This window comes from Anopheles arabiensis, chromosome 3, assembly GCF_016920715.1.
Source record: "Anopheles arabiensis isolate DONGOLA chromosome 3, AaraD3, whole genome shotgun sequence".
In the NCBI taxonomy this organism is placed as follows: domain Eukaryota; kingdom Metazoa; phylum Arthropoda; class Insecta; order Diptera; family Culicidae; genus Anopheles; species Anopheles arabiensis.
Genome location: NC_053518.1, coordinates 37,304,570 through 37,331,774, shown reverse-complemented (window position 1 = coordinate 37,331,774; position 27,205 = coordinate 37,304,570). Strand labels below are relative to the sequence as shown.

The window sequence follows — 27,205 nt, the reverse complement described above, 5'->3', positions numbered from 1 at the left end:
TTTATAAATTCTTATCATTAACAATAACATTTAATTAGGACAAAACCACATAAAAAACCAAATGCACAAAGAAAACCTTATCTTATTTTAAGGATAAATAAAACCTTTCCCATCCTGGCAAGACAGATTCCTTCGGATTGCTAAGATAGGACTTAAAGCTTCCTAAAACTTCGCCTTCTAACTTATTTCAAGAGTTTAGTTATGTCCCCTTACCGCAGGTAAAGCTTCTAACGTTTCCAGTAAGGGAAACTTCTTTCGGGTTTGCATGATCACCCGGATGATCAAACGCCGGGTTCAATCAGTCCGCTTCAAATAGTTCGTTCCACCTCGGGTCATGTCAGTAAAAACTAACCTGCCGCGACGGTACTCGACGTTCAGTTGTAACGTATATACAATCATCACATTACATGGCGATGGTCTCTAACATCAAACATACCACAACAACTTAACTAACGCGATAATTCATTTTAACCTTAAAAATGGCATTATCTCACAAGACTTGCTCCAATTAATCTTTAGTAGTAATATTGTAATATCAGGCCACAAGCGCAAGTTCCATTTAAAAAATTGGCTACTGATATCATATAGAGAGTCTACTAAGCCGTTATCACCAATTTGGCTGGTTTAGTGTTTTGCACAGAGGACAATATACTTTGTATATAGTACCGCTCAACTTACCTAAAACATGTGATTTTTTAATACAATTTCTAGGAACTCAAGGAGACTCAAAGTACTATGAATTTCCCAATCTCTTTTCCTATCAATTTGAATCATTTTTCACCCCTCTCGAATCTACTGAACAAAGTATAAACAAAGGTAATGTAGATAGACACATATCTTAGCTACATGATTGCTGTTACATTTAGTTAATTTAAAGCTTTTTACAAAAGTTATAGCGGTTTTCCAAAAACCTCCTCCATGTACCAAATGTTGTACTAGCTTTCAATTATTGTGGTAGTACAAAAAATGTGCCAGAATTGATTAATCTGACAAAATTGATTTTCAACACTAAGGTGAGTGTTTTGAAGGAATTTACACATAAATAATTTGATAACTAGATGTTGAAAATCGATGGAACCTAATATTTTAAAGATAAGGTTTAGAATGTCAATTTTGATCGATTTTCCATTCGAAATGACACAACTGGTTTGAGCTATCTGACAGCAAAATTTATTGGCATGGTGATAGCACAACAATTGGTACATGACAGTTTTTCTTGCACCAATTGTTACGCTATTTTTAACTCGATCAATAATTGTTTAACATTATTAAACAATCTAAAACTGTGCTGTTTCAGGGTTGATGAAACATAATCGATTTTGTAACATTATTTGGTATTGGTTCTGTGCTCTAGTTTACGTATAAAATGAAATTTAATGTTGGGTAGTTTTTTCGCTCATCGATAAGCAGTGGTTGATTTCTGGACAGCGATTATAATTATTGTGATTATTGAAACTTGTCAGGAAACAAGGAAATACGATGAATTATACGAATACATTGATGTACAACCTGTTAATTGATGTACAAAAAGCTAATTATTTTACTCAATTTTTTATGTCGATAGCGCTACAATTGGTGCTAGCACAACAATTGGTACACCTACCCTTTTTTATCTAATATCGTTTAATATTTCTTTAATGAGATTCATCCAACTATACATATCACCAGAAGTTGCACCATAATGAAACATTTATGGTTTTCTGAACATGGTTACTTCAGCGGCGGATCTAACCCCGTAGATCGCTAATCTGTATTATGCAGTATGCATTAAAGTGGACAGAGTACAAGGGTAGCAGCAACAGAGGTAGAGTAGCAACAAGGGTTCCGGGTGGATGGACGTTGGAGTCCCGAGGCTGAAGAATCATTTCAAAAATCATCAAAAATGTTGACCCACAACATGAGTGTGACAGTCCGTACATACGATTTGGCAACAAATATGCCCGCAACATTTTCATAGGCCCGGGCATAATATAGATATCATTTTGATTAGGCTGGAATTGATTGTGAACAGCATCTACATACGTACGTAGAAGCGGAAAGCTGCAAATGTTGATCTTCGTCGCTGCTTCATGCAGCGCTTCGTGTAGGTTGCAGCGGTGGATTTAATGGTAAGCGAACTAGGCGGTTGTCTGGGGCCCCGTAGATCGATAGCCTACAGCAACGATGTCAAACATATGGCCCACGGGTCACATGTCGCCCGCTTAGTCTTTCAATCCGGCCCGCGAAGAACTTTGGCAATTATTTGAATGAAACTAAAGTAAATTTTAGATTACGATTTGTATCTCATTGGCTGTTTATACATTTACCAGATTCGAGATGGGATTTTACGCGTTCAAAACCTAGTGTTACCAAATCCAAAAGAGTTTTAGAGCTAAAAGAGTTGAAAAAACCCTGTAAGGGGAACAGTAATAGGTCCCGGAATGGGGTGTAGGATCTGTTCCAGGACCGATATCGAATCATAATCAGTTCAAGGATCGGTAAGGGTTTGGAATCAGTCCCAGTACCGGTAGGTATATGTTACAGGATATGTATGTGTCTTCCATAACGTTATAACCGGGCCAAATTTACAATATTTTTTAAAGTCGACATAGCAGCAGAACTATATTGGCTCAAGGGGTTGTGGGTCACTCCCAACGACCTCGAGAGCCAGACGCCGTTTGAATGTTTGCCATCTATAGTTAAAATCTAGAACAGGATCGGTAAGGGGTTTCACGGTTTTTAAATTAATTTTAAACAAGGTTTTTTACACACACCGTGTTAAAAAATCCCACTCTCTGTTTGTTGGGATATAATCATTTTGCTCTCAACCAATAATCTACAGTAGCTTCCCTTGCCAGTTTTGGATGACTATTTTCCATCAAACTAAACCGTTTTTCGTACTGTAAAAGATACGACGTTATGACTTATACGTGCTTTTTGTGCTCGAGTTACTTCATTTGTCACGTTTTTTTTTTTTTGTTTTGAAGAACGCAATGCTCGAGGTACATGGAGCCACAAAAGTAAGTATCAAAGTGTTCGATTTTTTATATCTTAAAGAATGCATTATTCCTCAAATTTGTGATAAAACTTTACAAGGCAGGTAAAAAAGGATATCTAACACACACAAAAAAAATAGTTGAACCACCTAAAATTGGTATTTACTTTTAAACGTATGTAAGCCGGTCTCGTAGTACAGTCGTCAACTCGTACGACTTAACAACATGCCCGTCATGGGTTCAATCCCCAAATAGACCGCGTCGCCATATGTAGGACTGACTATCCTGCTATGGGGGGAAATCAATTAGTCACTGAAAGCCAAGCCCACAAGTGGGTACAGGCAGGCCTTGACCGACATCGGTTGTTGAGCCAAAGAAGAAGAAATTCATACGCTGGGTTATTATGGTATTCTTTTTGTTTTCTCTATACGATAAACTCACTTTCCAAAACTGCGTAGATGCAATTTTTTAATAGATTTGATCAACGTGTGTAAATAAATTGCAGAGTAATCTGTGCTACCAGCAATCTCCCCAAGAAAACCGTTTTATTCTCGCTACTGAATTACGGAAGCTCTTTTTTGCCTTTTTTTTGGTAACGCCCTCCGGTACGCTCGGATTTTTCTGTTTACGTTTTATGCATTTTCTTCCACTGGGATATTAATTTCACAATCTTGCAATAATCCTGTTCTGTGCACCGGGCAACACACACGTGAGGCCGCAGACGCACGTGCGATGTTGATGAGAGGTCCTGCGATTTTGTTTAAAGTGGAGCTTTTACTGTCTGATTCTTGCATAGGACGTCTCAGTTCGTTGTTTTTACGAGCTATTATCAAACAGTTTTTTTTAATGGACTATATTAACCGTTTAACAATAAATAAATAAAATATTTATGTATATGAAAATCTTATAAGAAACGTGGTATACAGAAAGCAAAAGAATGAATCTGTTAAGTGTCTTGCCCAGACAACCATTCAAATAAATGGATTGCTTAATCGAACCGAATTCGTGCAAGAATAAGGATGCAAAGTACATACGCAAATTAAGATGAATGGAGCGCAGCTTAATCGAACAAATGGAAATAAGAAAAGTAAAACTTAATGCATGGTAATTAGCTACGTTAGTTAGAGAATGACAACCGCTGAGGTTGCAGTGTGGAGTGCTTTCAACACTTTCGAACTCTCCGTTTCCTGATGACACCGATGACCCATTAAACGTCACACGTGTTTGTAATTTTTCTTCATGTATTTTTTATTTTGTGTGTTTTTTTTTTTTTGTTTTTGATTTTTGTTTTCTTTATACGATAAACTCACTTTCCAAAACTGCGTAGATGCAATTTTTTAATAGATTTTGACGTCATCTTCGTCATCGAAATCGTCGTCGAAAATGTTGTGTCATCGATAAATTACAGTCAGAACTCACAGGTTAAACTTAGATTCCCTGCCAACTATTCAAAATGTGCATTTACCATACAAAAAAAAAGATATTTCTCTCGGCAGGCCAAGAGATTTTTGTAAATTTGTCAAAACCAAGTGTTTTCTATACAAACGCATTCTTCGCAAATCATTTGATAAATACGAATCCTAACAAAACTCAACGAAGATATGCATATTGCTTCCTTCGTAGCACATTTTCCAGTAGGGGAAGGTAGGTAAAGACGGACACTGCGGGTAAGATGGACACTTCTCATAAATGCATGAAAAAGGTAATTTTCGTGTAATTCAACAATGTAGAATCCAAACTGAAGGTAAAACAACACTTTTGAGAACATTTTTCGTGTAATATAAGCGAAATTGGTTAAATTCACGAACAAAACAAATTTTCAATCGTGCGCACCTTTGTGGATCTAATTTGATTATTGCGGGTCTTAAGCTCTGTATCTTGCATTGTTTATATTTTCGGAAGTTTTATTACATGAACGATTTGTCATGATGGTAAAGCAAAAACTGGCGAAAGAACGAGAATGAAAGCAATTCAAAATCTTGTTTTCTGATGGTTTAAAAATCCTGACACCAAAGCGGGAAAGACGGACACTTTGTTGTAGGGAAAGATGGACACCAAATTTATTGATTTATTTTACTTCTTTTATCAATTGATGATGAATGGATTTCTTCAAATACCGTAAATAAGAGTATTTTGAAGATATAAACCATTACGCAACTAGAAAAAGTAATAAATAAGCGAGAAATGAAACACCGGTCAAAATAGCAGTCATGCGTTATGATATTACTCGCTCGATGCTGATAAGGTTCTTCACGAAATCCAATATTTTGTCACGACTTGGACAACTTTAATAAAAAAGTGCAGATATCAAAACGTTCAGGAATAGATGAGAGATTCTATGGGTTTACAGATATCAAAAAGTTCAATCTTCAATGTAAGAAATGGCTGGACCTATTAACAAGTCCCTGAAATATGCTGTGGTCGCGGACTTTCCGCGAAATAATTTCCTATAGCGAAGTTTTAAATTGTTGTTCTGTAAGCTGGTGCAACCTCCACTGTTAGTGCCCGATATTAAAAAAAAGATGCCTTGGATTCTGCGTTCTACGTTCTATTAGTAGCGATGCTTACAATTCCTAAATTCACGGCTGAATGAATCGTCGTTGCAATTGGCCTAGAATTGGTTTATAAACGTACCAGGACGTGGAAAGCGATAGAATTTGTTAAAATACTGTAAAACTCTTAACTTTCCAACGTTTTCTACAGGTGTCCATCTTACCCTTCGTGGTGTCCATCTTTCCTATATCAGGTGTCCGTCTTACCCGAACATTTCAAAACTTCACAAAAAAAACATGTTTTTCATTCATGAAAAAAACGCAAAATCAATGGAAACTTAAAAGTTTCAACACATTTTCTGATAAAACATGAGTGTAAGATAATGTATGCATATTTTCATGGTCGTTGCACCTATATATCCTTAGATTTTGACCATTTCCCTTAAGGTGTCCGTCTTTACCTACCTTCCCCTACCACACACAATTATTCTGAAGCTGCTATTGCTGATTAATTATTTCATTTGTTTAATTATTTTAATCCAATAAAATTATTTAATTATTAAAATTAATCTGACTTTTGTTGGAAAAAAACAAGAAAGTTCGGTTTTTACTTCCGTCTTTTCGATTATCTATTAACCCAGTGTATGAAATTACATACGTCAGGTATCTCAACATCCACAGAAGCCCAAACAACACAATAAGAATTTGTATTCTTAAGATAATGATTATACTACAAACATTTTGTTCTTTTACTATAAAATGTGTATTGTACACAATTTTTATCCATAATCTGCTTTTTTGCGCAATCCAACCATCTACTTCCACTGCCTAACGTTGATGTTACACTGCACTGCAGTTATATTAAATGACACCAAACGATGGCCAATTTGTTACCGGTGATCAACAGATTTTGTAATCAATATTTAAAAATGGCTCATGATTGCGGTTAACACATCAATTGAAATATATAGATTCATCTGTTTTATACCCCACATAAATATCTATATATGCACATGAACTACGGACTTAGAATCACTCTTTACCACCTGTTACGTTTCCACTAACCAACTAATTAATAAATAATTATGAAGCCAACCACACCAACACACACAAACCGATTGTCGATTGTTCGCAACTGTGTAACTGTGCACCTTTCGTCCCTTACTTCAGCTTACCACTGCGTACCTTTTTCAGCTCCAACACTTCCGGGCTTCTTGATTTGGCCATTATTTTATTGTAATAACACTGCACCATATCTTTATCATATTCACCGAACATAAGCACTTCTGAGGATACACCTCCTGCAAATAAAGCTACCACGATTACCGTAGCTAAAAGCCTCATGCTGAGACGCTTCGTTGCACATCCGGTCGCAACGGCTAACTGCCATCCCAACGCACATTTCTCCGTCCTTTTAAAGCTTTCCTTTGTCCTACATTATCCTCCTACAAGCAACGTATGCCGTCTAGAACGCGCAGCGAGAAAAAGAATGCCAATTCTCCCAATTAAATGTGTTACTTTTTGTCCAAACCGGTTGAAAGAATGGAACGTTCTTGCCGTTCGTAACCACTTTTCCTTATCGGATGACACTTTGCCGTAGAAAGTAAAAAACTAGCCGTTCTTCCTTTCACCAAGCAAACGATCCACTGGCACAATGCGTTGCCTGCACGGGTAAAATATATATTTTAAAATAAATTTTCAATTGGAGAATGTCCACTGATGCATTGAAATATAAAATACCAACGATACGGAAAGACAAGTGCATAATGCATACAATTTTAAGCATAATTTATGTGTTAATGTTGTACTAAGAATAGCTTATAAATTTCAATTTAACTACACTTTCGTTCAAAAAAATCAACGTGTGTAAATAAATTGCAGAGTAATCGGTGCTACCAGCAATCTCCTCAAGAAAACCGTTTTATTCTCGCTACTGAATTACGGAAGCACTTTTTTGCCTTTTTTTGGTAACGCCCTCCGGTACGCTCGGATTTTTCTGTTTACGTTTTATGCATTTTCTTCCACTGGGATATTAATTTCACAATCTTGCAATAATCCTGTTCTGTGCACCGGGCAACACACACGTGAGCCGCAGACGCACGTGCGATGTTGATGAGAGGTCCTGCGATTTTGTTTAAAGTGGAGCTTTTACTGTCTGATTCTTGCATAGGACGTCTCAGTTCGTTGTTTTTACGAGCTATTATCAAACAGTTTTTTTTAATGGACTATATTAACCGTTTAACAATAAATAAATAAAATATTTATGTATATGAAAATCTTATAAGAAACGTGGTATACAGAAAGCAAAAGAATGAATCTGTTAAGTGTCTTGCCCAGACAACCATTCAAATAAATGGATTGCTTAATCGAACCGAATTCGTGCAAGAATAAGGATGCAAAGTACATACGCAAATTAAGATGAATGGAGCGCAGCTTAATCGAACAAATGGAAATAAGAAAAGTAAAACTTAATGCATGGTAATTAGCTACGTTAGTTAGAGAATGACAACCGCTGAGGTTGCAGTGTGGAGTGCTTTCAACACTTTCGAACTCTCCGTTTCCTGATGACACCGATGACCCATTAAACGTCACACGTGTTTGTAATTTTTCTTCATGTATTTTTTATTTTGTGTTTTTAAGCCTCTATTATTTCACCTTGTTATAGTGTCGGGATTGGAGTTTTATTTTTTTTATTTTGCCATTTTTTTATTACTAATCACCAGATTCACGTGGATTGTTGTGTGTGACTATTGGATTCACTTTCTCCCAAATAAAACGATCAATAATAAATCACAGAAAAAAGGCAACCAAAGTACCACAAGCTTTTTTTTAATAATTTTTTTAACAAATCCATTGTTTCAATTGTTATCAGAGTTTATGTTCATTGGAAGAACAATCGATGACGTGCTTTGAAGTATGTATATGTGTGCAATGGCGTTTAATAATAACTGGTAGGCTTTTAATAAATGTCTTTAACATAATTCATAAACTTGTTTTTTTTTGTGTTTTGAATAAATGTCTTATTTAACCTGTGTGATAGGATAACGAAAAGAACCACTATAAATGGTAGCCATTATTCATTTCGGTGAATTTCCATAGAATAAACGGCTATGAATCGAACAGCAAAAATCACATTGAATTGCAACCAACTTCCAAACGGTCAAGTGATGGAAGGCTACCCACATACATACATACTGCATACTCGTGTCAAATGCCAGGGCGACTTGGTAGCCCGTGAGGTCCATGCATTCACGAATTCCTTTCTCTGGGCAGAAGATTTCTGCAACTATAGTACAGTAATAAAGCGTAATGAAGTTGGAAGCTTCTCATTTCACCCCTTCAAATTTTTGGTTATCGGCTGACGATCGAAAGCAAATGGACATTCAACTTTGAACTGGGAGTGATTGTGCAGCCCGGGCTAACCATTTCCTCTCCCCTTCGGCTATCTCTTTTCTTTCACTCTTTTTCTCACTCTGTCTCTCTGTCTCTCTCTCTCTCTCTCTCTCTCTTTCTCTTTTCTTCTTCGACCTCTCTCTTCCCACGTGCAGGGGGCTAACATTCGCAGTACCGTTTAAATTCGTCACTACTTGTATGCACCGACGTGTCGATCGAATAGATCACCGGGCTGCCCCACCGGATCGGTTGACCGCGGCTAAACAGGTTCTGTCCGTATAGCAGCAATGCTACATTTTCGCTATTCTTTCGATACATACATTCTTGTAGTGAGCATGTTATTCGTTCTAAAAATTTAAAATTTACAACTATGTGAAAACTCAAAAGCTTGAAGAGCTTATCTCTTGGTCTAATGTACTTAAGTTACTTCGGAATGAGATTCCAAAATAAAAGAAGAAGCATTTTTATTATTATTATTTTTATTTTTATTATTTTTATTATTATTATTGTTGTTATTATTATTATTATTATTATTATTGTTATTATTATTATTATTATTATTGTTATTATTATTATTATTATTATTATTATTATTATTATTATTATTATTATTATTATTATTATTATTATTATTATTATTATTATTATTTTTATTATTATTATTATTATTATTATTATTATTATTATTATTATTATTATTATTATTATTATTATTGTTTTTATTATTATTACTATTATTATTATTATTATTATTATTATTATTATTATTATTACTTGAATCATTTTTATTGTGGCTTATTCTCTTCTTTTACTCGATTCGTGCAAAGCCGAGAATTTTAACTCAACTGCTGAAATATGTGAAATATGCTTGTTGTTTTTGAGGTAGTTGGTAAAATCAATCGAGACGGACAGCTGATGTCACATCAGGAGTATAAATCGCACATAAAATTGGAACGGAAGTAAACAACAAATTATGAAACTCCTGATAGATGATCACTTAAAATGATCTATGCTCATCTAATTTCATTTCATAAGGTCAATTTGTCAATGTTTGTGCAACTAAGGGAACAGCAAACGTATTACATATGTTTGAGATGGATAAAGGCACAATATTCTTGTCATATGTGTTTAGCATACATCATTATTGTTAAATAGTATGTATATTTTATTTTAGTGATAAAAAATATCAATAATACGAGAAAGTACTATTTTTCAAACCTATTCAAAAATCCAATTTGGGCTGTGCAATAAATAGAATAAATTATTGAACAGTTGTTAAAAAATATTTTGTTTTTTTACAAACAATCAAAATTGTTGCTAACGAATCGTGAGAAATAACTATATTTGTTTGATCACAATCAAAATATACAGTTCAACTGGTTAACCGGGCGAATCTAACCTTATTTTGTTAGGCATAATTCTTAGCGATGAAGGTAAGAAATCCATTTGTTGTGAAGACGATTTTTTGGGTTTGAAGAGTATACTCATTACTACATTTTTTGCTGGGAGGCAGTTTACGGTGACAATCTCAAGGTGGTAAAAGAGTTTTACTTTCTCGGGACGGTCGTTCCTTCGGACAACTACATCAGTAGCGAAATTCGGAGACGGATTGTGTTGGAGAATTGTGTATACTATGATATTCACCATCTTTTGATAACCAATAAGCTTCGAGACCGAACAAACTGTGAGATATATCACACAATGATTCGGCCGGTGATCCTCAACGGACACGGCTCTTGGACCATGCGAGCGGAGGTTGCAAATGCTCTGAGCGTGTTTGAGCGACGCATCCTCCGGAACATGTGGCCGGTGCTGAGCTGTACGACGAACGGAGCATCCTGACGGTGGCGAAGGTTAGCAGAATACGATGGCTGGGGCATGTCAAAAGGATGCCGGACTCATATCCCAACAATAAGGTGTTCGACAGCGATCTCCAGTTCGGCATGAGGCATCAGGTGAAGCGACACCTGTCGGAGATCGGAGATGGAGCACAGACACTAACCTTAAGGCCATGGCAACGCTTATTCGATGCGATTTTATCGGACGACATTTATGTGGGATTTGACAGAAAATGTCCGACGTGCGATTTCGACGTACGACGGAATGAATTTTATTCAGTTGGATCGTCGCACCCGATGTTATCTGTGAATGTAATTATGTAGTTTATAAAGGAACAACATGAAATTAATTTTTCATGGTTAAACAATTGAACAATGGTTACACAATTAAAATCATTCAAATATTCCCAATATTAACCTAAATAGCGTGTGGCAGCAGTGTCCGATAAATTCATATCGGATGGCCACTACAACGGGCCTATGTCGGGAACCGCGTAACTCGGGTACAGTCTGTTCCCGAGTTACTTGGATGTCTTCGAAATGCATTAACCGCGTGACTTGTGAATAAACTGTACAACTGCATACATTTATTTTTTTTATTACGACATGTTTTTTATTTACTGCTCAATTGTTTCTATTTTTATTCTACAATTAAAAATAATGTTTAAACTCCAAAAATATAACATACATGACAACAAATGGGTGATTTTAACGTATTTTTCAATTGTATTTGGAATAACGGTCATTTCAAACTACCATCGCTGTCAGCTGGTATTGACAATCGATCGCCCAACTGACAGTGACCGCCCGTGTATGTGTGTTGGTGATTTCGTATGTCGATGCCTTTACACACGTTTGTGGGTGTGTGTGCGTGCGTTCTGCAATGATGACGGACATTGTTCTTCTATTTGGATTGCAGTCAGAACCAGCATCGAGCGTATTGAAATAATCACCATCCTCACTCTGATAAGAAGCGCGACTGGTACGCCCGGCTCGAGACCGAGGGCAGTGTAGCATAGTAAGCCCGACCGAAAAGGATTGTGTGTGAGCCACGCTTAGTGACACGCTTTTTCCGTGATTTGCGATTGTGATAGCGTAGCAGCAACGCAGCGTTGTTGCGCAGTGCAAAGTGCAGCCCCTTATTTCGCACAGGAAAACAACTAGCAGCTCAGCGTCTGCCTAGACACGGCAAAGATGCATTCGCTTCGGACCCCGTTCGTTTGCCTGCTGCTGGTGGTAGGATTAGCGGTGTGCAATGGTAAGTACGCCCATTCGGCTGCTGACTCACCACCTCTCCCCGGCTGTGAACAACGTCGTCGGAGCCAGTGCTACTGCCAAACACATTTAACTTGGGCGATACGGGACGGCCGTATTGAAATTGTGTAATCAAATGCGGAACTGCTCCACACACACGCAGTACACAACACAAGTACGCAAGTGCCTGAATCCCTTCAACTGCGAAACTTCGCGGCCGTAAAATCGCTGTCTTCCCTTTCCTTCTTCTGCGTTTTCCTTGTCAACTCCCTGTCAGCCTGTGTAAATATGGGTACCATGATTATCGCCCGTATGCATCTCATCGGCTCAATCCTATATGGTGATGATAGTGTCAGCAAACACGCACACACACACGCAGCACCACAGCGTAGCACGGCCGCTGGCTCGAACAAAGAAAAGCCCTCCGTCCGATGGCCTATAGAGCGCACAAGGAAAGGGAAGGGAGCGTTGCGCTAAAGCAAAATATAATTACAATGTAGCGATCAAGCACTTGCCCGAGTGTTGCCCTAACTGGACACCCTCGGAATGGCAATGCATTTGTCCTTTAATTCCGTTTCGGGAGAACCTTTTGGTAGCCCTTTCGCCTCGGACACCAATGGTGGATACAATGTGGGGGTCACACGTTCGATGTCGAGTGTCGTTGTGCGGCAACATCATACGCACTACGACGCACTAGTGTGTGTCAGCTGATTTTTGTTTTGTATATGCGCTGCCAATACACCACCCCCCTTTAAACCCCCCTCCACCCCCCTAAACCATAAACGAGTTGCCAAATCGCATATCGGTCTTGCGCTGTTTTTTCTTCTTTTTAGTTTCGTTTCTAAAGCATCAAGGTTGCATTGAAAAGTGCAACAAGAGCATATATTACCGTCAGCAGGCTAGCAGGCGCAGAAACGTGTACGCTAATAATCGATCTACTTACACGAACACATTTAAAAGAAGGAAAAAGAACAAGCCTCATGCGTATTGAATGTGACTTGAAGTCGTTCGTTAACGCCACGGGAAACAGGCTCACGAGAAACCACACGTACGGGCAGTGTGTGATGAGTCAGAAAAAGAGTTGAAATGTTTTGCTGTTTTATTGTACACAAAGAGAACTGGAGAAGGTGTGAAGAAGGGGGGCATAAAAAGTGTGACAATGTTTTTCACTCGACCAAGAAGCCAAGCTAACTGATATTGTAAACAGCGAGTGAGGTTCATGTTTCACTCCACAGTGTTGTTGTTCTTCGAACTGGAATTTTGGTAAATGCTGATTACAGACACACTGATTTAACGGCTCTGTTATTGACAACCAAAACAGATAATTTTTAAAGCAACAGGGCTAAGCATTAAGTTAGTAAAACGCCTAAATTGCCTGTTTAAAGCAACAAAAAAGCATATAAAAGAATCTGCTCTAGAAGCAGTGTTAATTCAATTAGGCGTCATCCATAAATTATGTAACGCGGGAGGGGGTATCGTCAAACGTTACGATTTGTTACACGGGAGAGAGGGGGAGTTTAACTCTGGGTACTTTACACAAGATTTTTTTTTAACTCGAATAACAAATTAGTAATAAACGAGAATTCTTCTTCGTGACTTTGCGGTTATTCTGGCTTAAAAAGTTTTTCGCTACTTTTGATTTACCACGCAGCCGAATAGTCCGTCTTTGCCTGGTGGCTGGTTCATAAGAGGATTGAACCCAAGTCGGAATTTGGTTACCATGGGCGGACGGACGGAAACACTTACCAAAGCATCGTCGCAGTAACGTTGCATTCCGTTACTATGGCAACTTCAGTGGCAAGCTATAAAGGCACGCATTTGAAGATAGAAGCATGCGATTCGAAGCAAATGGCAAGAGATCAAACTGTAAGGCCGCTGCCAGACACACCGAAAACCCACCGTAACGAAAAATGTTGACAACCGAAAAGTAACGCCTGTTATTGAAAACAAACAAAAAATGAGTTTTGTTTTCCTCCATTTTGATGAGAAAAACTGGTATACTTAAGTTTATTTTGTGTTAAATTGATGTTTGCCACTGCAGAAGCATGCTAACGGCAATTTCGTTAGAATTTTGCTCGCCGACGGGTGGACCAAAATCGGTCGACCGAAAAAAGGAACGTTACTATGCGTTACATTGATAAATTTGTTCGTTGCGGTGGTTCTTCTGTGTGTCTGGCAGCGCCCCAAAAGCACGCACTTGATGGTAGTTGCATGCGATTCGCAGACAACGACACGCGATATGCGATTCGCGCAAATCGCAAGAGATTCAACTGTAACGCTAGCAACAGAAGTAATAATAATCTAATTTCTTTCAATCCCAATTCGTTTCAAACAAACTGAAGATGGAGTTAATGCAGTTAGCCATTTTTTTCACCAGAGTTGATTATTGATTGTAAGTTTATGCATACATACATTGAAAATGCAGCCGAAACGCCTGCAAATAGTACCAATTTTGTTCGTAATTTGTAAAACATGCGTAACATATTAAGCATCACATATTATGTGAAAGAGAATAATCAATTTGATGATGGTACAATATGTAAGGGGTTCGAAAATTCATAATTTTCGCGTTACGTAATTGATGGATGACGCCTTAGAGCCACGCTGTAGGTTATATTGAGAAAGATTTCCGTTTTCATTTGATTTCCTACTACTCACAATCTCACAAAACAATCTCATGATTCAACCGGCCACCAACCGTCGCCGAAGAATGTGCAAACAAAAAACATCAATAATCATGCAATGGAGCAAGCGCGATCGTACACGTCGTGCCGGGCAAACTGGTGGTGCTCTACGATAATACCATTCGAGTGTGTCGCTTATCAATAATAAAGTAGCGATGGATGATGCTATGCTTTTAAATTTCTTCAAACAAAAAATTATCTTTTTCGTTTATAACTTTTGTCTTTCGCTTTTTCTTCTCCCCCTCTGTGCTTTCAGCTCAATCGGAGCTCCCACCAACGACTGAGGCAGTGACAAATACTAGCGATGTACCATTTAACACGACTACGTCAACCACACCGACGACAACTACAACGACGACAACGACCACTACCACCACTACTACTACAACGCAGAAACCGACCACTACCACCGCTCCCTCGACTACAACGGAACCGGCCCCGTCCACCACGACGGTTGCGCCGACACCGAAACCCATGCCGGAACCGGACATGGGCAGCTGGAGCTACACGGACACGAGCAAAAACGAAACCTGCGTCATCGCTCAGATGGCCATGCAGTTCAACCTGAGCTACTTTGACACCGGTAAGTGCATCGTTCGTAGGGAAATTCTCATGCGGCATAATGCATAATGCACTGTTCCACTGTTCCTATCTATTTTAGACGGCAAACCGGTGAGCGTGCTGTACAATCTGCCCAAGGATGCGATCGTCAAGTCGGGCCAGTGCGGGAACGTGACCGACTACATCGAGCTGAGCTGGGCGATGGACAAGCAGAGCAACAACTACAGCTCGCTGCGCATCGACTTTGCGCTGAACGGCACCGAGCACGAGTTCGCTTTCACCGGGCTGGCCCTGCAGCTGCCCGTTGTCGGCGACTCTTTCCCCAATGCGAAGCGTAAGTTGCGGCCCGGTGCACCACTTTCTAATCTTATCACGCTAATCCGCTCCTTCTCCTCCACCATTTGCAGCGCAACAGCAGCTGGTGCTGAGCAACAACCAAACGCTGTTCAAAACGCCGCTGGAAATGTCCTACCACTGCAACAAGGCGCAGCAGTTGAACCTGACGTCGGCCGCGGCCGGCCTGAGCGAGCAAACCGTCACCGTCACCAAGCTGCAGCTGGAAGCGTTCCACCGGAAGTACAATGGCAAGTTCTCGATCGCCAAGGACTGCGAAGCCATCGACACGCCCGACATTGTGCCGATCGCGGTCGGCTGCGCGCTGGTGACGCTGATCATCATCATGCTGATCGCGTACCTGGTCGGGCGCAATGCGGCCCACAACAGTGGCTATCTGAGCATGTAAGAGCATGGTCTCTGTACCCCCTAAACTACTGGCTCGTGCAGACTGTGTGTGCGTGTGAAGTTCCCATCCCCAGTTTGTTGTAAAGGATCGGTCCCATCAGGCGCAGGCAAACTCCCTCTCTCCCTCCCGCATACTACGGTATTCTGACAGAGCGAGCATCGTATTTGCAAGTCATGATGACGATCCTTCCCTGTCGCTATCTTTAGTTGAACTCTTACAGCCCCAATTTAACAATCTCTGGATAAATGGGCGTCTTTTCTTTGCCTGTGTGGTGGTGGTCGTCGACTAGCAAAACAGTTGCGGGACAGTGGTTGGGTTTGTGCATAAGATTAGAGGCGTCGTCAAATCGGTGTTGCGTTTTGATATGGAAAAGCATCGTGATAAAAGGCCAATTAAAACCATTTTGTTCTATTCTCTATCCAACACAAACTACCAGCGCAGCGCTAGCACGAATTTGTATTTTTTTTTTTTTCGGACGGAGCTAAACAATTTTGACTTTGGGGCGATGGTTGATTAATTGGAGAAAAAGGTATTGATTTTTCGGACGCGTTTTGATTCTGTACCGTCCGTTAAAAACAACATTGTTGCTGCTGCTGCTGCTGCTGCTGCATGCTATTATGGGAATTATTTACGGCAAACGGGAATGGTTTTTGGGGAATGGCATTTTGCTGATTGTTATCCGTCGACTGGCTGAATGTGAAACTAGAATGATAAATAAACACACACACACAGTACAACAGAGGACACACAGACACATACTTTCACCGTAACATATGGCGCGTACCCGTACACCAACCAAAAGCCGTTAGAGAGAGGCATTAGATAAAGATTTATGTGTGCGAAATGCGATGACGGGGTGTTGTTGTTTTCGACTGCACCCACACTAGTAGCAACCGTCAGCCGTGAACAAATTACAGCCACAGAAGAAAAACAAAAACCAAAATTACACACAACACAACAAATTCACATCAAATTTCGCCTATTACAAAATATAGTAGAGTAATTTTTATGAAACAATAAAAAAAAAACGAATTGAAACACAAAACCTTCCCTGTCACTATCTTCCGCAGCACAGTGTTACAAACATGAAGTTCATTGCGATCGGTTGAAGATCGATGTTGATCGCTCGCTCGAACGGGAAGGGGAAGCAATGGGATGAATTTTCTTTGCACAGAAAACATAGCATAACAAACACACACACATCATCCATTTGAGGGCGATGTTATCTATTTTTGGTAACGCGCGCAGAGCGAGAGAGAGAGAGAGCACATGGGAGAGGCAGCGATTCGTGCTGAACGCCCAGCATGCCCCGTGCACGCTCACTTTCCGGTGGATACTGTGGCGTGCGTGACACGGTGCAATAACTAGATCACCGGTCGCCGTCAGAAAAAAAAAGTGTGTGCGTGTGTATGTGCGTATGTGACAAAAAATAATCTAACTTCTAATTTGTAAAAGACTTGTGAAAGAATTGTGAAACTTTGCAGAAATTACGTAGAGTGTGTTTCGACAACAAAATATGGCAGGTAAGATGTTTCCCCTCCTATGGTGGCCGTTCACATTCTCGGCGAATTACTTCGGGTTTCGGCATGTAAAATTTGCCTCGTGCTTCCGTGTTGAAACATTCGCTTTCCTCACTACACGTTCTCGTTGCTCAGTGTTGGTCGAGTTAATGGCAGGCGATCTTCGACAAAGATCATGATCGGTTGGTACATGAAATTATAGCACAATTGGGATCGTTTAGAATAATTAAAGGGACTTTTACCGATTGCATAGTGCGTAATGCCTTACATGACGGGGTCTGCTGGATGTTATTGGTATAAAAATAGCCCCCGCTGAAGCTGCACTGTTCGGCGTTTACGCCGTGCGTGTCACGGGGAGGTTAAGAATTTAAACGACAAACTATGAAAGTTTTTCGTGGAATGAAGGGTTTGTAAACTACCAAGAATTGTTTAGAAATGCGGTTTCCAGTAAAAAAACATAAATCAAAAGCAAAAAATTCTCTGCAGGTAAATGAAATGCAGCGGATTTGTACCCATTTTTCAATATTCTACTGCATCAGTAGTGTCTTTTATTACGGCGGAAGGGACATTTACATTAATACAACTAAAAAACTGCTGTAAAAGGTAATATTTAAAAAATATTTAACGACCAAAGAAAAACGGTTAAAAAACATAGAAATGTTGAACCGCACACAGTAAACGCGCACACCCGGTCGAAACGTCAAGCAGCTGTCAGAAACAACGGCTTTGTTTACAAACAACGCAGTAGCATGCGTATTGCATGCGCTGTAAAAAAACAGGCACCCAAACCACTCAACACGTAAAATATGCTAATACACCCTTGCGGTCGTTGTTGAGCTGTTGAACAGAAAGAGTTTGTGGACTCAGCGGTGTACACGTTTATCGGCAAAGAAAACAAAGATAGTTGCACTGTGCTGTGCCGTTTCCTGCAAAGAGGTAAGGAGTGTGTTGTTGTTCACAAGCTCCATGAATGGTGGAATATTGTATTTACATCAAATTACTGCCCATTTGCCGGCTCACACTGAGGCAGGCAGGTGTATGGCGGGGATAATCCGTTTCCTTGGGTTATTGATTAAATAGTATCGAGCTGCGATTTGCGAAGCGAACGAAACGACGGCGTCCAAGTGTCCCTTACACACCAGCCACCATCTGTCCTCCATTGCAGACGTTACTAGTAAACCCGGCAACGGTATGGATGTACAAGCTGGCAACGGTGAACCGACGCGCAGCAATGCGGAAGCGAAGAAGCTGCTGCGCGAGGACAAGCAGCGGGAGGCCAAGATTGAGGAGCAGCTGGCGAAAGCGCTGAGCGGTATGACGGTGGAGGAGAAGTACGCGACCGTGCACAAGCGGCTGGTGGAGTCGGAGAAGGAAAACCGGCGCCTGGTCGCCCTGCACAAGCAGTACGATCGGACGCTGGAAGCGTCGAAGCGTGAGAAGGAAAATCTCATCCTCGAGCACGACAAGATGGCCATGACGAAGACGAAGCTGGAGGGCCTTTGTCGGGAGCTGCAGCGGCAGAACAAAACGATCAAGGACGAGAGCCTGGCGCAGATACAGCAGGAGGAGGAGAAGCGAAAGGAGACGCAGGAAAAGTTCCAACAGTCCCTGAACGACATACAGGCGGTGATGAACGAGAACAACGATAAGAACATGAAGCTGAAGGAGGATAACATGGAGATGGCGAAGAAGTAAGTTGGTGGTGGTGGGACAGTAATGAAGGAGTAGTTTGGAAACGTAATTTGTTTTGTGGCCCCTTTCGCGACAGGTTCAAGTTTATACTGGAGCAGTACGAGCTGCGCGACCAGCAGATGGACAAGATGAACAAACAGATGGAGCTGGTGACGCAGCTGAACGATGCCAAGCTGGCGAAGCTGCAGATGCAGGCAAACAGCGAAAAAGAGCAATTCCTGGCGTAAGATGGACTTCAATTAAACTTGTGCGAGATGTTAATTCTATTCTCCTTCTTTTTTGTTATACAGGGAGAAGCTTGTACTAATGACCGAGCTGCAGAAGGTGAAGAAGCAGTTGGCTGACCTGCAGTCGGTCGAGTCGCACCTGCGCGGCCAGGTCAACATGTACTCCGACAAGTACGGCGAGTTCCAGGACTCGCTCAAGAAGAGTAGAAGCATTTACGAAGGCTACCAGGAGGACATGAAGAAGGTACGTACTGTGTATGCTGTAATTTAACATTTTTCTCTACTAAAAACCACACATCGACGATTCCCTTCGCTCGTCCCATTTTAACAGATGTCGAAAAAAATGAAAACCCTCGAAAAGGAAACGATGGCGTGGAAGTCGCGCTGGGAAACGAGCAACGCCACCGTGCAGAAGATGCTGGACGAGCAGATCGAGCGGGAAAAGCACCTCACCAAGACGACGCGCCAGCTGACGCAGCTGCAGAAGCTGTGCCGCACGCTGCAGGCCGAACGGGCCACCTATCTGGCGGCCCTGAAGGAAGCCAACTTGCCCGTACCGGCGGAACCACTGGAGGAGGAGGAAAAGCCGGCCGAAAGCGCCCCATCGCCGCCGTCAGAAACGAAGAAGCAGAAGGTGAAGCAAACCAATGCCAGCAAACAGGTGAATGGGCATGCGACTGAAAAACCAAACCCATCAACGCCATCGTCCCCCGCAGGCCAGGAGCAGGAAGCAGCAGTACAGCAGGAAGTGTCCGCGGAATCGAGTTAGTTTTGTGGTTTTGTTCCAAAATTCTTTTATTTCACGAATACGTTTTAATTTATTGCACCCGATTAGTGTTTGTGTTGTTCGTAATTTGCGCGGTCCGTTGTGAAGTCTTCTTTTTCGCCCAATCCCCGTTTGTACTGTTTGTACTTTTTTTTTCGCTTTCCGTTTGCGGCCACACGTGCAGCCGGCAGCGCATAATGTAACGGAATAAATCGTAAAAAAACGCCCCCGTAACAAGTAACCAAAACTCACCATGCTCTTTTTTTTACTTTATTTTACCTTTATTGTATGCACTTCTTGTCTTGTCAGAACACACGCAGTTCGTGTTATTTTCATTATTTTCAAAACATAACAAAAAGGCGAAAGAAAAACAGTAAGATGACACCACTAAACGGTTTGCTTCTTCACATTCAACGGTTCTAGGCTCGCGATTATCATTTTTTTTGCTCTCTCTCTGTCCTCTCCTTAATTTTCCCTATTAAAAGCAAGCGTTCGAAAATCAAAATCACTAAGCTGGGTTGTTTCCCTATCCTTTTTTTCATTTTTGCGTATAAAATCGTATAATAAGTTTAGTATAAGGGGTCCGACTATACATACAAACACACACAAACACACCAACCAGACTGCTCCTTTTCGGAATTGTGAGTTGTTTTGTTTCAGCACTACACTAACGCCTAATTTTCGATGCTCTAATATCTCTAATGAACGACAACCACGTGGCAGGCAAGACATGTTTACGCACAATGTTTGTAAAATTTTGCTAAACATCCAAAAACGAACGCGACAACTACGCACCTACCGCACAGGTGCGTTGAAGCATTTTCCTGGTGAGCTGTATGATGTATGATTGATTTATGGTTTTATGGGCCGTCTAAGACTTAGCGCACTAATTCAATAGGTTCTAGCGTATTGATTTCCTCCTAACACACACACGCGTACAGCAATTTACAGGTTTTTTGTTTGTTTGTTGCTTTGTGTAATTTTAAACACCATTCACAAACTCGAAGCTAATTGTATGTTTGAACCCTCCGCCGCAAAACGCAACTGAACACGCCACATTGTAATAAGCTTGACGCGATCGCACTGATTATTGCAAATTGTTACCTACAACAGTTAGTGTACTTATGCTACTATTTGGATACTCGTGATGCACAAAACACCACGCACAGAGACAGAGAGAGAGAGAGACATGTTGGAACAGCAACCCTACAGAAACTACGCTATCATTCAAAAGTCCGAATTCAAACCCTTTACTACACAGAACTACGCACAGAATGGTAAGCGCTTCATATCGCACCACAAATACAGCAAGTACAACGACGAATGGATTTACATTTATACTGTATAACGTGTTTTTTTTAAATTAGTATTTAACTATTTGTAAATGCTCGTGTTTGCTTCGGCGAAATAGCCACAGTCACTGGGGAACTGTGCACAGAAACAGAAACTAGTGTTCAGAACACTGGACAGGTGTGGCAGGTGTTCTAAGTGGTAGATTTTCGAGCATTACCGCGTTTCACACAAAGTTGATCGATGGGGCCGATGGGGAAGGACGTTAAAGGGAGTTAGTTTCTTCTCTCGTAAATTAATCTTCGTGCACGAAGAAAGAGAAGCACGTGCGCAATAAAAGGAGGGATTGGGGAAGTATGTGCACGATCGTTCGATGATCGTCGTCGTCGAGGTGCCTTTCCGTTGTACTTGCCGTATGGTGGGATGCGCAGCGCAAGAGCTTACTGTGCATTTACAAAAAAAGGGAAATTGGTTTTTGTTTCCTACTATTGTTTGTTGCTCTATATTAGCTGTATTTGCAATTATTTTCACTATCGGGTTTACTGGCGTGTGTAGTTTGAAAGAATTGGGGAGAAAGCCTCGGCATCGGCCAGCAGTCCGTCGTCGTCGTCGTTTCACCTTTTACACTCTGGTCGGTGGTGTGCCGAGGAAGGGGATGCGCTTCGGGCTCGGCGTGTTGTTCGTCCACTGGCGGGGTCGCGGCGCCTGCTGACAGTCGGAATAGGAACGATCTGCGGATTAGAAAAATTAAAATTAAAATAAAAAAAATTAAAAATTAAAAATTAAATGTCCGCTGTTTCTAATCGGATTTTTCTTATCTTTTTCGATGATTGTTTGATTTATTTCCCTTTTTTTATAATTTTTAAAATCATTTTTAGGTGATCGTTAAACTACTTTCTTGCCTTTATTGCAGGATTTACTATGATGTTTTTTTTAATTGTTTTCCGATGATTTTTGGAAGCGTTCTTAATTAATTTTTCATGATTTGATTTAAAAATAGAAAAAAAACCAATTCATGTGAACGATTCAACATATTTCGGGAAACGATAAAAAACTAACGGAAACGCAATAAAACCATTCGATAATTTATGTTTTTTTAACGTTAAACTTTTTTTTATGCTAGATGTGCTAAAACTAGTCTTGACTATTACCGAGTGCGTACGAATCTAATATCCTAATTTTAAAGCTCTGCGTAGTCAAATGGAAGTTAAACGGAAGTCGAAATGAGAATTGAACTGTCTACACATTGTCCAGAGAAGGTCGTTGTGTCAGGCTAAAGTTCTCCTATACTCAGTTTGCAGGAATGTACGTTCTCTATGAGTTCTGGTTGATGCGTCAATGGAAATATTTTTTAGCATCTCAGGCGCGTCAATCTCATGCTTCAACCGCTTGGCTACAAACACAGTTTGTGCAACTTTTCGGCGATGTTCGAGAGATTGTAGCTCAAGTAACAAACATTGGGAGCAAGGAAGGCAACGAACCGCGACTCTAAGTAAATCTACGTTGCACAGATTCAATTTTCGCCCAGAGCCTTGTTGTTTGAGGACACCGCACTACACAGCTGAACTCAAGGATGGATCGGACTAGACAATTATACAATGACAATGAAACACAAAGTATCTATAAATTCAGTAGATTGTCCGATAACGAAACCTAGCATTTTTTTGTCTAAATAGTTGGGGAATTGAATTAATGATGGGTCAAGTTGGCAAAATAGCTCAGAGTCGTCCGAAGTCGGAGTCATCCGGAGTCGTTCGGAGTCGCTCAGAATAATTCAGAATCGTTCGGAGTAGGAGTCGTCCAGAGTCGTACGGTATCGGTTGGAGTCGGAGTTGTCCGGAATCGGCCGGAATTGGCCTTCGAAACAAAGACCGGTATTCGAAGTGCACGTGCAAAGTGAAACACTAAAAAAACAATGAAATCCCTGATCCCAAGCACATTTCACCGGTCGGCTCCTGTTGACTCCGACAGACTTCGATTCCAGTCGATTTCAACTCAAAACGACTTCAGACGATTCCGAACGACTCCGGACGACTCCGGGCGACTATGGACGACTCCGTGGACTCCGGGCGGAACTAGTAGCTCGGATTTTGCCGGAGTCAGTATCAGACTAACAATAGTCGGAGTCGTATCAGAGTCGTGGGTGCGCTTCAAAGAGCACATCACTAAATTTAATATCTTTTTGATGTAGGATAAGCCATATTCTGATTAATATTTAATGAAATATAGCAGAAAACCCCAACATTTTACGTTCAATTTCACTGAAACTATAATCCGAGATTACACCATGAGATCAATGGTGATCAATAAACCATGGGAACATTACACCTTTCTTTTTCTTCCTTTACCCATTCTTTTCACCTACCTCTGAATTTCATTCCCTGCGATTCGTTGATGATGGCAGCGAGGGCCGGATGCTGCTGGTAGCGATCACGCTGCGTCGAGCCCGTGCCATTGCCGCCTCCATTACCGTTCCCCGACAGGATCGAGGCGCGATCGCTCAACGTTCCACCATTCCCATTACCATTGTTGTTATTATTGTTGCTGCTGCTGCTGTTGCTGTGGTTGTGGTTGTGGTTGTTGTTAAGCCCGTTAAAATGCTGATGAATGTTGCCATTGCTGCCGACAGCGCCACCGTTCGGATGCTGATGCACCACGTGCTGATGGTGGTGCGGATGGAAGTGTTGCGCATGATGGCCACCGCCACCACCACTACCATTGTTGTTGATGTGGTTGTTATTGTTGTTGAGGGTATGATTGTTGCTGTTGCTGCCGTTGCTGTACTTGCTCTGGTCGAAAAACTCGGCCCGTACCGAGCGGATCGAGTTTTTGTTCTCCTCCGTGTTGCGCGCGCGAAGGATCTTTTGCTCCTGCACGCTGTAGCTGATGAGTTGCGGTGGTTGCGCCAGCGAGAAAGAGAAAAAGGCAAATTATAATGAAATTCTCTCGTGTTTTATATTAATCCTCAGCACAGCTTTTAGCACAAACTTACCGAGATCCGTAGCTGTTCAGATGGTTGTTGTTGTTGGTGGTGGTGTTGTTACTGCCACCGTTGCCGTTAAAGTGCTGCACGTTGACGTACCCGTGGCGAATGCTGCTCGCCGGCGAGACAAGCGTACCACGGGACGAGCTGATGCCGGTGTCGGTCGTCTTGTCCTTGCCGAGGAATCCGGACCCGTGCGCGTGATGGTTGTTGTACGCCGAGGCAAAGTAGATGTTGTCCCGGCAGCTCGACGGACGGTGGGTGGACGGTGGCGTATCGAGCCCACTGTCACACCCGGCATAGTCCAGATCCGTTAAGACTGTTGGAGTGAAGTTGTAATTTAGCAAACGAAAAGATATGTAACAGCCACTCGAAGATACTTACACGAATGGCGGCTACTATCGTTCCCGCCCGGACCGAGCGGCCGTCTGTACAGGTCGTCATTGTCACGGTAACGGCCGCCACGGCGCAGCTCCACCTCCTCCTCGAGATCGTCGTGCAGCGTGTAGCTGTGGTTGCCGTTCACAAAGTTGTCCGCCAGCTTCTTCAGCGGCGAGTACGGGAAGCCATTGTACAGGCTGCCGTTGTGGCTGCTGTAGCCATTGCTCGAACCACCACCACCACCACCACCGGACAGGTTGTGGCGTGCGTTCGGCACCTTCTTCGGCGTCGAGTGGTTCGTCAGCAGTCCACTGCACAGCCCGTTCTCGTTGATCGAGCTCAGGTCGGGCACGGAGTCGGAGAGCAGAATGTGGTTGAAGCGCTGGGCGCCCGTTTTCTGGTGCCGGGACATGAGCCAATCCTCGATCGCACCGGAGTAGGTACCGCCGAGCCCGAGGTGGTTGCTCTGCAGTGAGGCCGCAGACACGGGGGCCGCTAGCGAGGCGCGCGATCGTGGCCCTTGCGTTAGTCGAAGAGCACGACGCCGCTCCTTGCTGCTCAGCGTGCACTCCTCCAGCAGCTCGAACCAATCCTCCAGGCCCTGGTCGCTGCGCAACAGGACGCGCCCTTCTCGCGAGCCGAGAAGCAGGCCTATCGCGCTGTACGACCGCCGGTTCAGCCATTCCACCTTTTCCACGTCGACTAGTTTGATCTGTTGGTTTTTTGCGGAGAGGAAAACAAATCAATACGGTTAGAATAAATGTGGAAGAAAATTGATCCGAAAAAAGGGGAGGGCGAGTGTAAACTAATGTTGAAAACGCTAATCATCGGATAATTAGTGGCTATTCATCGCCGGCCATTTGGTGTAGGTTTGCAAGCTCTGGCTGATAAAGGGCTGATAGCGTATTTTTAGAATTCTAAATCAATTACCCCAAATGAATCACAATCGAGGGGCTCATTTGTACTGCATTTGTGTGTGTTTGTTTGAGCCCAAATTGATGACACGATTAATTAGGTCAGAATTCAATTCCGTTTCCAATTGGCAATGAATGGAGCAGTTTAGAGCATTTGTTCATTCTACCTATTCCAATAGGAATTAAAGCGTGGAGTTTAAGGTTGTTTTTTTTTTCTAACGATTGTTGATTTGTGTTTTATCCTTTGAGTGAAATATATTTTTTGCACACGAACATGAAAAATGAATGGGGAGGTGAATGAAAATGTGGTGAAAAATAGAAAACAATTAGCTGTTGCTATTTAGCTGGGCTCGTTAAACTCGCCATTGGTATGAATGAGGTGTAATTACCGCCGGCAGAGGCTTTTTGTTTACGATTTTACTTGTTTCATTGAAGGATTGCGTTTGAATCTAACAAAATATAACTTTAAACTGATTAAAACTGAGTCTAAAATATATAATGATTTTATAATAAATATCAACAATTAAAAACCAATAGTTTTATACGGATTTTTACTTTATTTCAGACAACTGTAACTCTTCATCGCATTTATGTTGTAACAAAACATACATAAAAGAAGAAAGCAGTAACAACGTTACGACTTATTTATTTAGGGTAATATTGGCGTGGCCTACGTTGCGGCCTAAGCAACTTATCCCAACTATCTGAACACCATGTGTTACTTAACGATCTAACATTAATTGTGGTCAACAGTGTTAAATAAAGCTAATAGCTGATTGGCACTAATGCCACTTTGGTTCTAATCAAAGTATGTCTAGGACGAGTTAAAACTTCTAGACATATGCAACATAGGTTCGTTATAGCTCTATAAAGTCGCCTCCTACGGTCGATACTATAGTGTTCATAGTGTCTAAGAAGCTTAGCTATACTAAAGGAGTAGCTATACTTAACACTTTGACCGCCGGCCTGACGTCACAGTTTTTGAATGAGCACGTAGCGCATGGCAAGAGAGCGATGAGAGCGACAGTTTCTCGTGACATTGTTATCACTCTTTTGTTTCATTGCGATAAGCGGCGTAGCACATGTCGTTCTCGTTCTCTCTTTCCTACCTCATTCGTTCTCGAGAGAATCACTGAGCGTCAGAAGCAAAGCTGAACGGCGAGCAAAACCGTCATGCGAATTTATATGACACGGCGCTTAAAGTGTTAAGCAATAAATACACTCTGGGCAACCATGCGGCGATGTTTGAGTGACTGAATACCTAATGTGAAGCGCCGTGTGCGGTAAGGAGCATCGTGTCATGGTGTGTCAATAGGAATTCGGCGAGTGTGTTGTCTTTTTATTTGACGAATTTTAGTTTCTTAAACCAGATCGACGAGAACAGGGACACGATAAAACAAACCAATACCAGCAATGACTGGACAAATGACTTGAAATCATAAACATAAACACTCTAGAAAAGCGTCGAAGACAGGGCCAATATACTTTAACAT

At 41.5% G+C, this 27,205-nt stretch overlaps 3 protein-coding genes across 5 annotated transcripts in view; 2 read left to right on the top strand and 1 right to left on the bottom strand.

Annotated features, from left to right (window-relative positions):
- The first annotated feature begins 11,589 nt into the window (after positions 1–11,589).
- LOC120899974 (lysosome-associated membrane glycoprotein 1-like) lies at positions 11,590–16,683 on the top strand. Its single transcript, XM_040306380.1, has 4 exons — positions 11,590–11,956; positions 14,893–15,219; positions 15,298–15,531; positions 15,605–16,683. Exons 1-4 carry the CDS (start codon positions 11,893–11,895, stop codon positions 15,937–15,939), a joined length of 960 nt encoding a protein of 319 aa, XP_040162314.1. The 5' UTR covers positions 11,590–11,892; the 3' UTR covers positions 15,940–16,683.
- Positions 16,684–17,099: 416 nt separating this feature from the next.
- On the top strand, positions 17,100–20,395 carry LOC120899973 (alpha-taxilin). 3 transcript variants are annotated; one of them, XM_040306377.1, is made up of 5 exons: positions 17,100–17,462; positions 18,625–19,150; positions 19,228–19,374; positions 19,442–19,622; positions 19,710–20,395. In XM_040306377.1, the coding sequence occupies exons 1-5, from the start codon at positions 17,456–17,458 to the stop codon at positions 20,145–20,147; spliced, it is 1,299 nt and encodes a 432-aa protein (XP_040162311.1). In that variant the 5' UTR covers positions 17,100–17,455; the 3' UTR covers positions 20,148–20,395. The 3 variants fall into 3 exon arrangements, with proteins under 3 accessions (XP_040162311.1, XP_040162312.1, XP_040162313.1); XM_040306378.1 differs by lacking the exon at positions 17,100–17,462 and adding an exon at positions 18,177–18,395; XM_040306379.1 differs by lacking the exon at positions 17,100–17,462 and adding an exon at positions 18,274–18,395 and having other exon boundaries at positions 18,540–19,150.
- Positions 20,396–20,400: 5 nt separating this feature from the next.
- LOC120899972 (GATA zinc finger domain-containing protein 14) overlaps positions 20,401–27,205 on the bottom strand; it is a 115,369-nt gene continuing 108,564 nt past the window's right edge. Inside the window, exons 5-8 of the mRNA XM_040306376.1 lie at positions 24,802–25,510; positions 24,427–24,736; positions 23,800–24,317; positions 20,401–22,165 (exon numbers count right to left, since the gene is read on the bottom strand). Coding sequence (XP_040162310.1) covers positions 22,056–22,165; positions 23,800–24,317; positions 24,427–24,736; positions 24,802–25,510 — 1,647 coding nt within the window. The 3' untranslated portion in view covers positions 20,401–22,055. The remainder of the gene's footprint in view (positions 22,166–23,799; positions 24,318–24,426; positions 24,737–24,801; positions 25,511–27,205) is intronic.

Coding starts and splice junctions, on each gene's coding strand:
- LOC120899974 (XM_040306380.1), top strand. CDS start 11,893: ATGCATTCGCTTCGGACCCCGTTCGTTTGCCTGCTGCTGGTGGTAGGA. Junction 11,957..14,892: donor AGGATTAGCGGTGTGCAATG/GTAAGTACGCCC, acceptor CTGTGCTTTCAG/CTCAATCGGAGCTCCCACCA. Junction 15,220..15,297: donor CCTGAGCTACTTTGACACCG/GTAAGTGCATCG, acceptor TATCTATTTTAG/ACGGCAAACCGGTGAGCGTG.
- LOC120899973 (XM_040306377.1), top strand. Junction 19,375..19,441: donor GAAAAAGAGCAATTCCTGGC/GTAAGATGGACT, acceptor TTTGTTATACAG/GGAGAAGCTTGTACTAATGA. Junction 19,623..19,709: donor ACCAGGAGGACATGAAGAAG/GTACGTACTGTG, acceptor CCATTTTAACAG/ATGTCGAAAAAAATGAAAAC.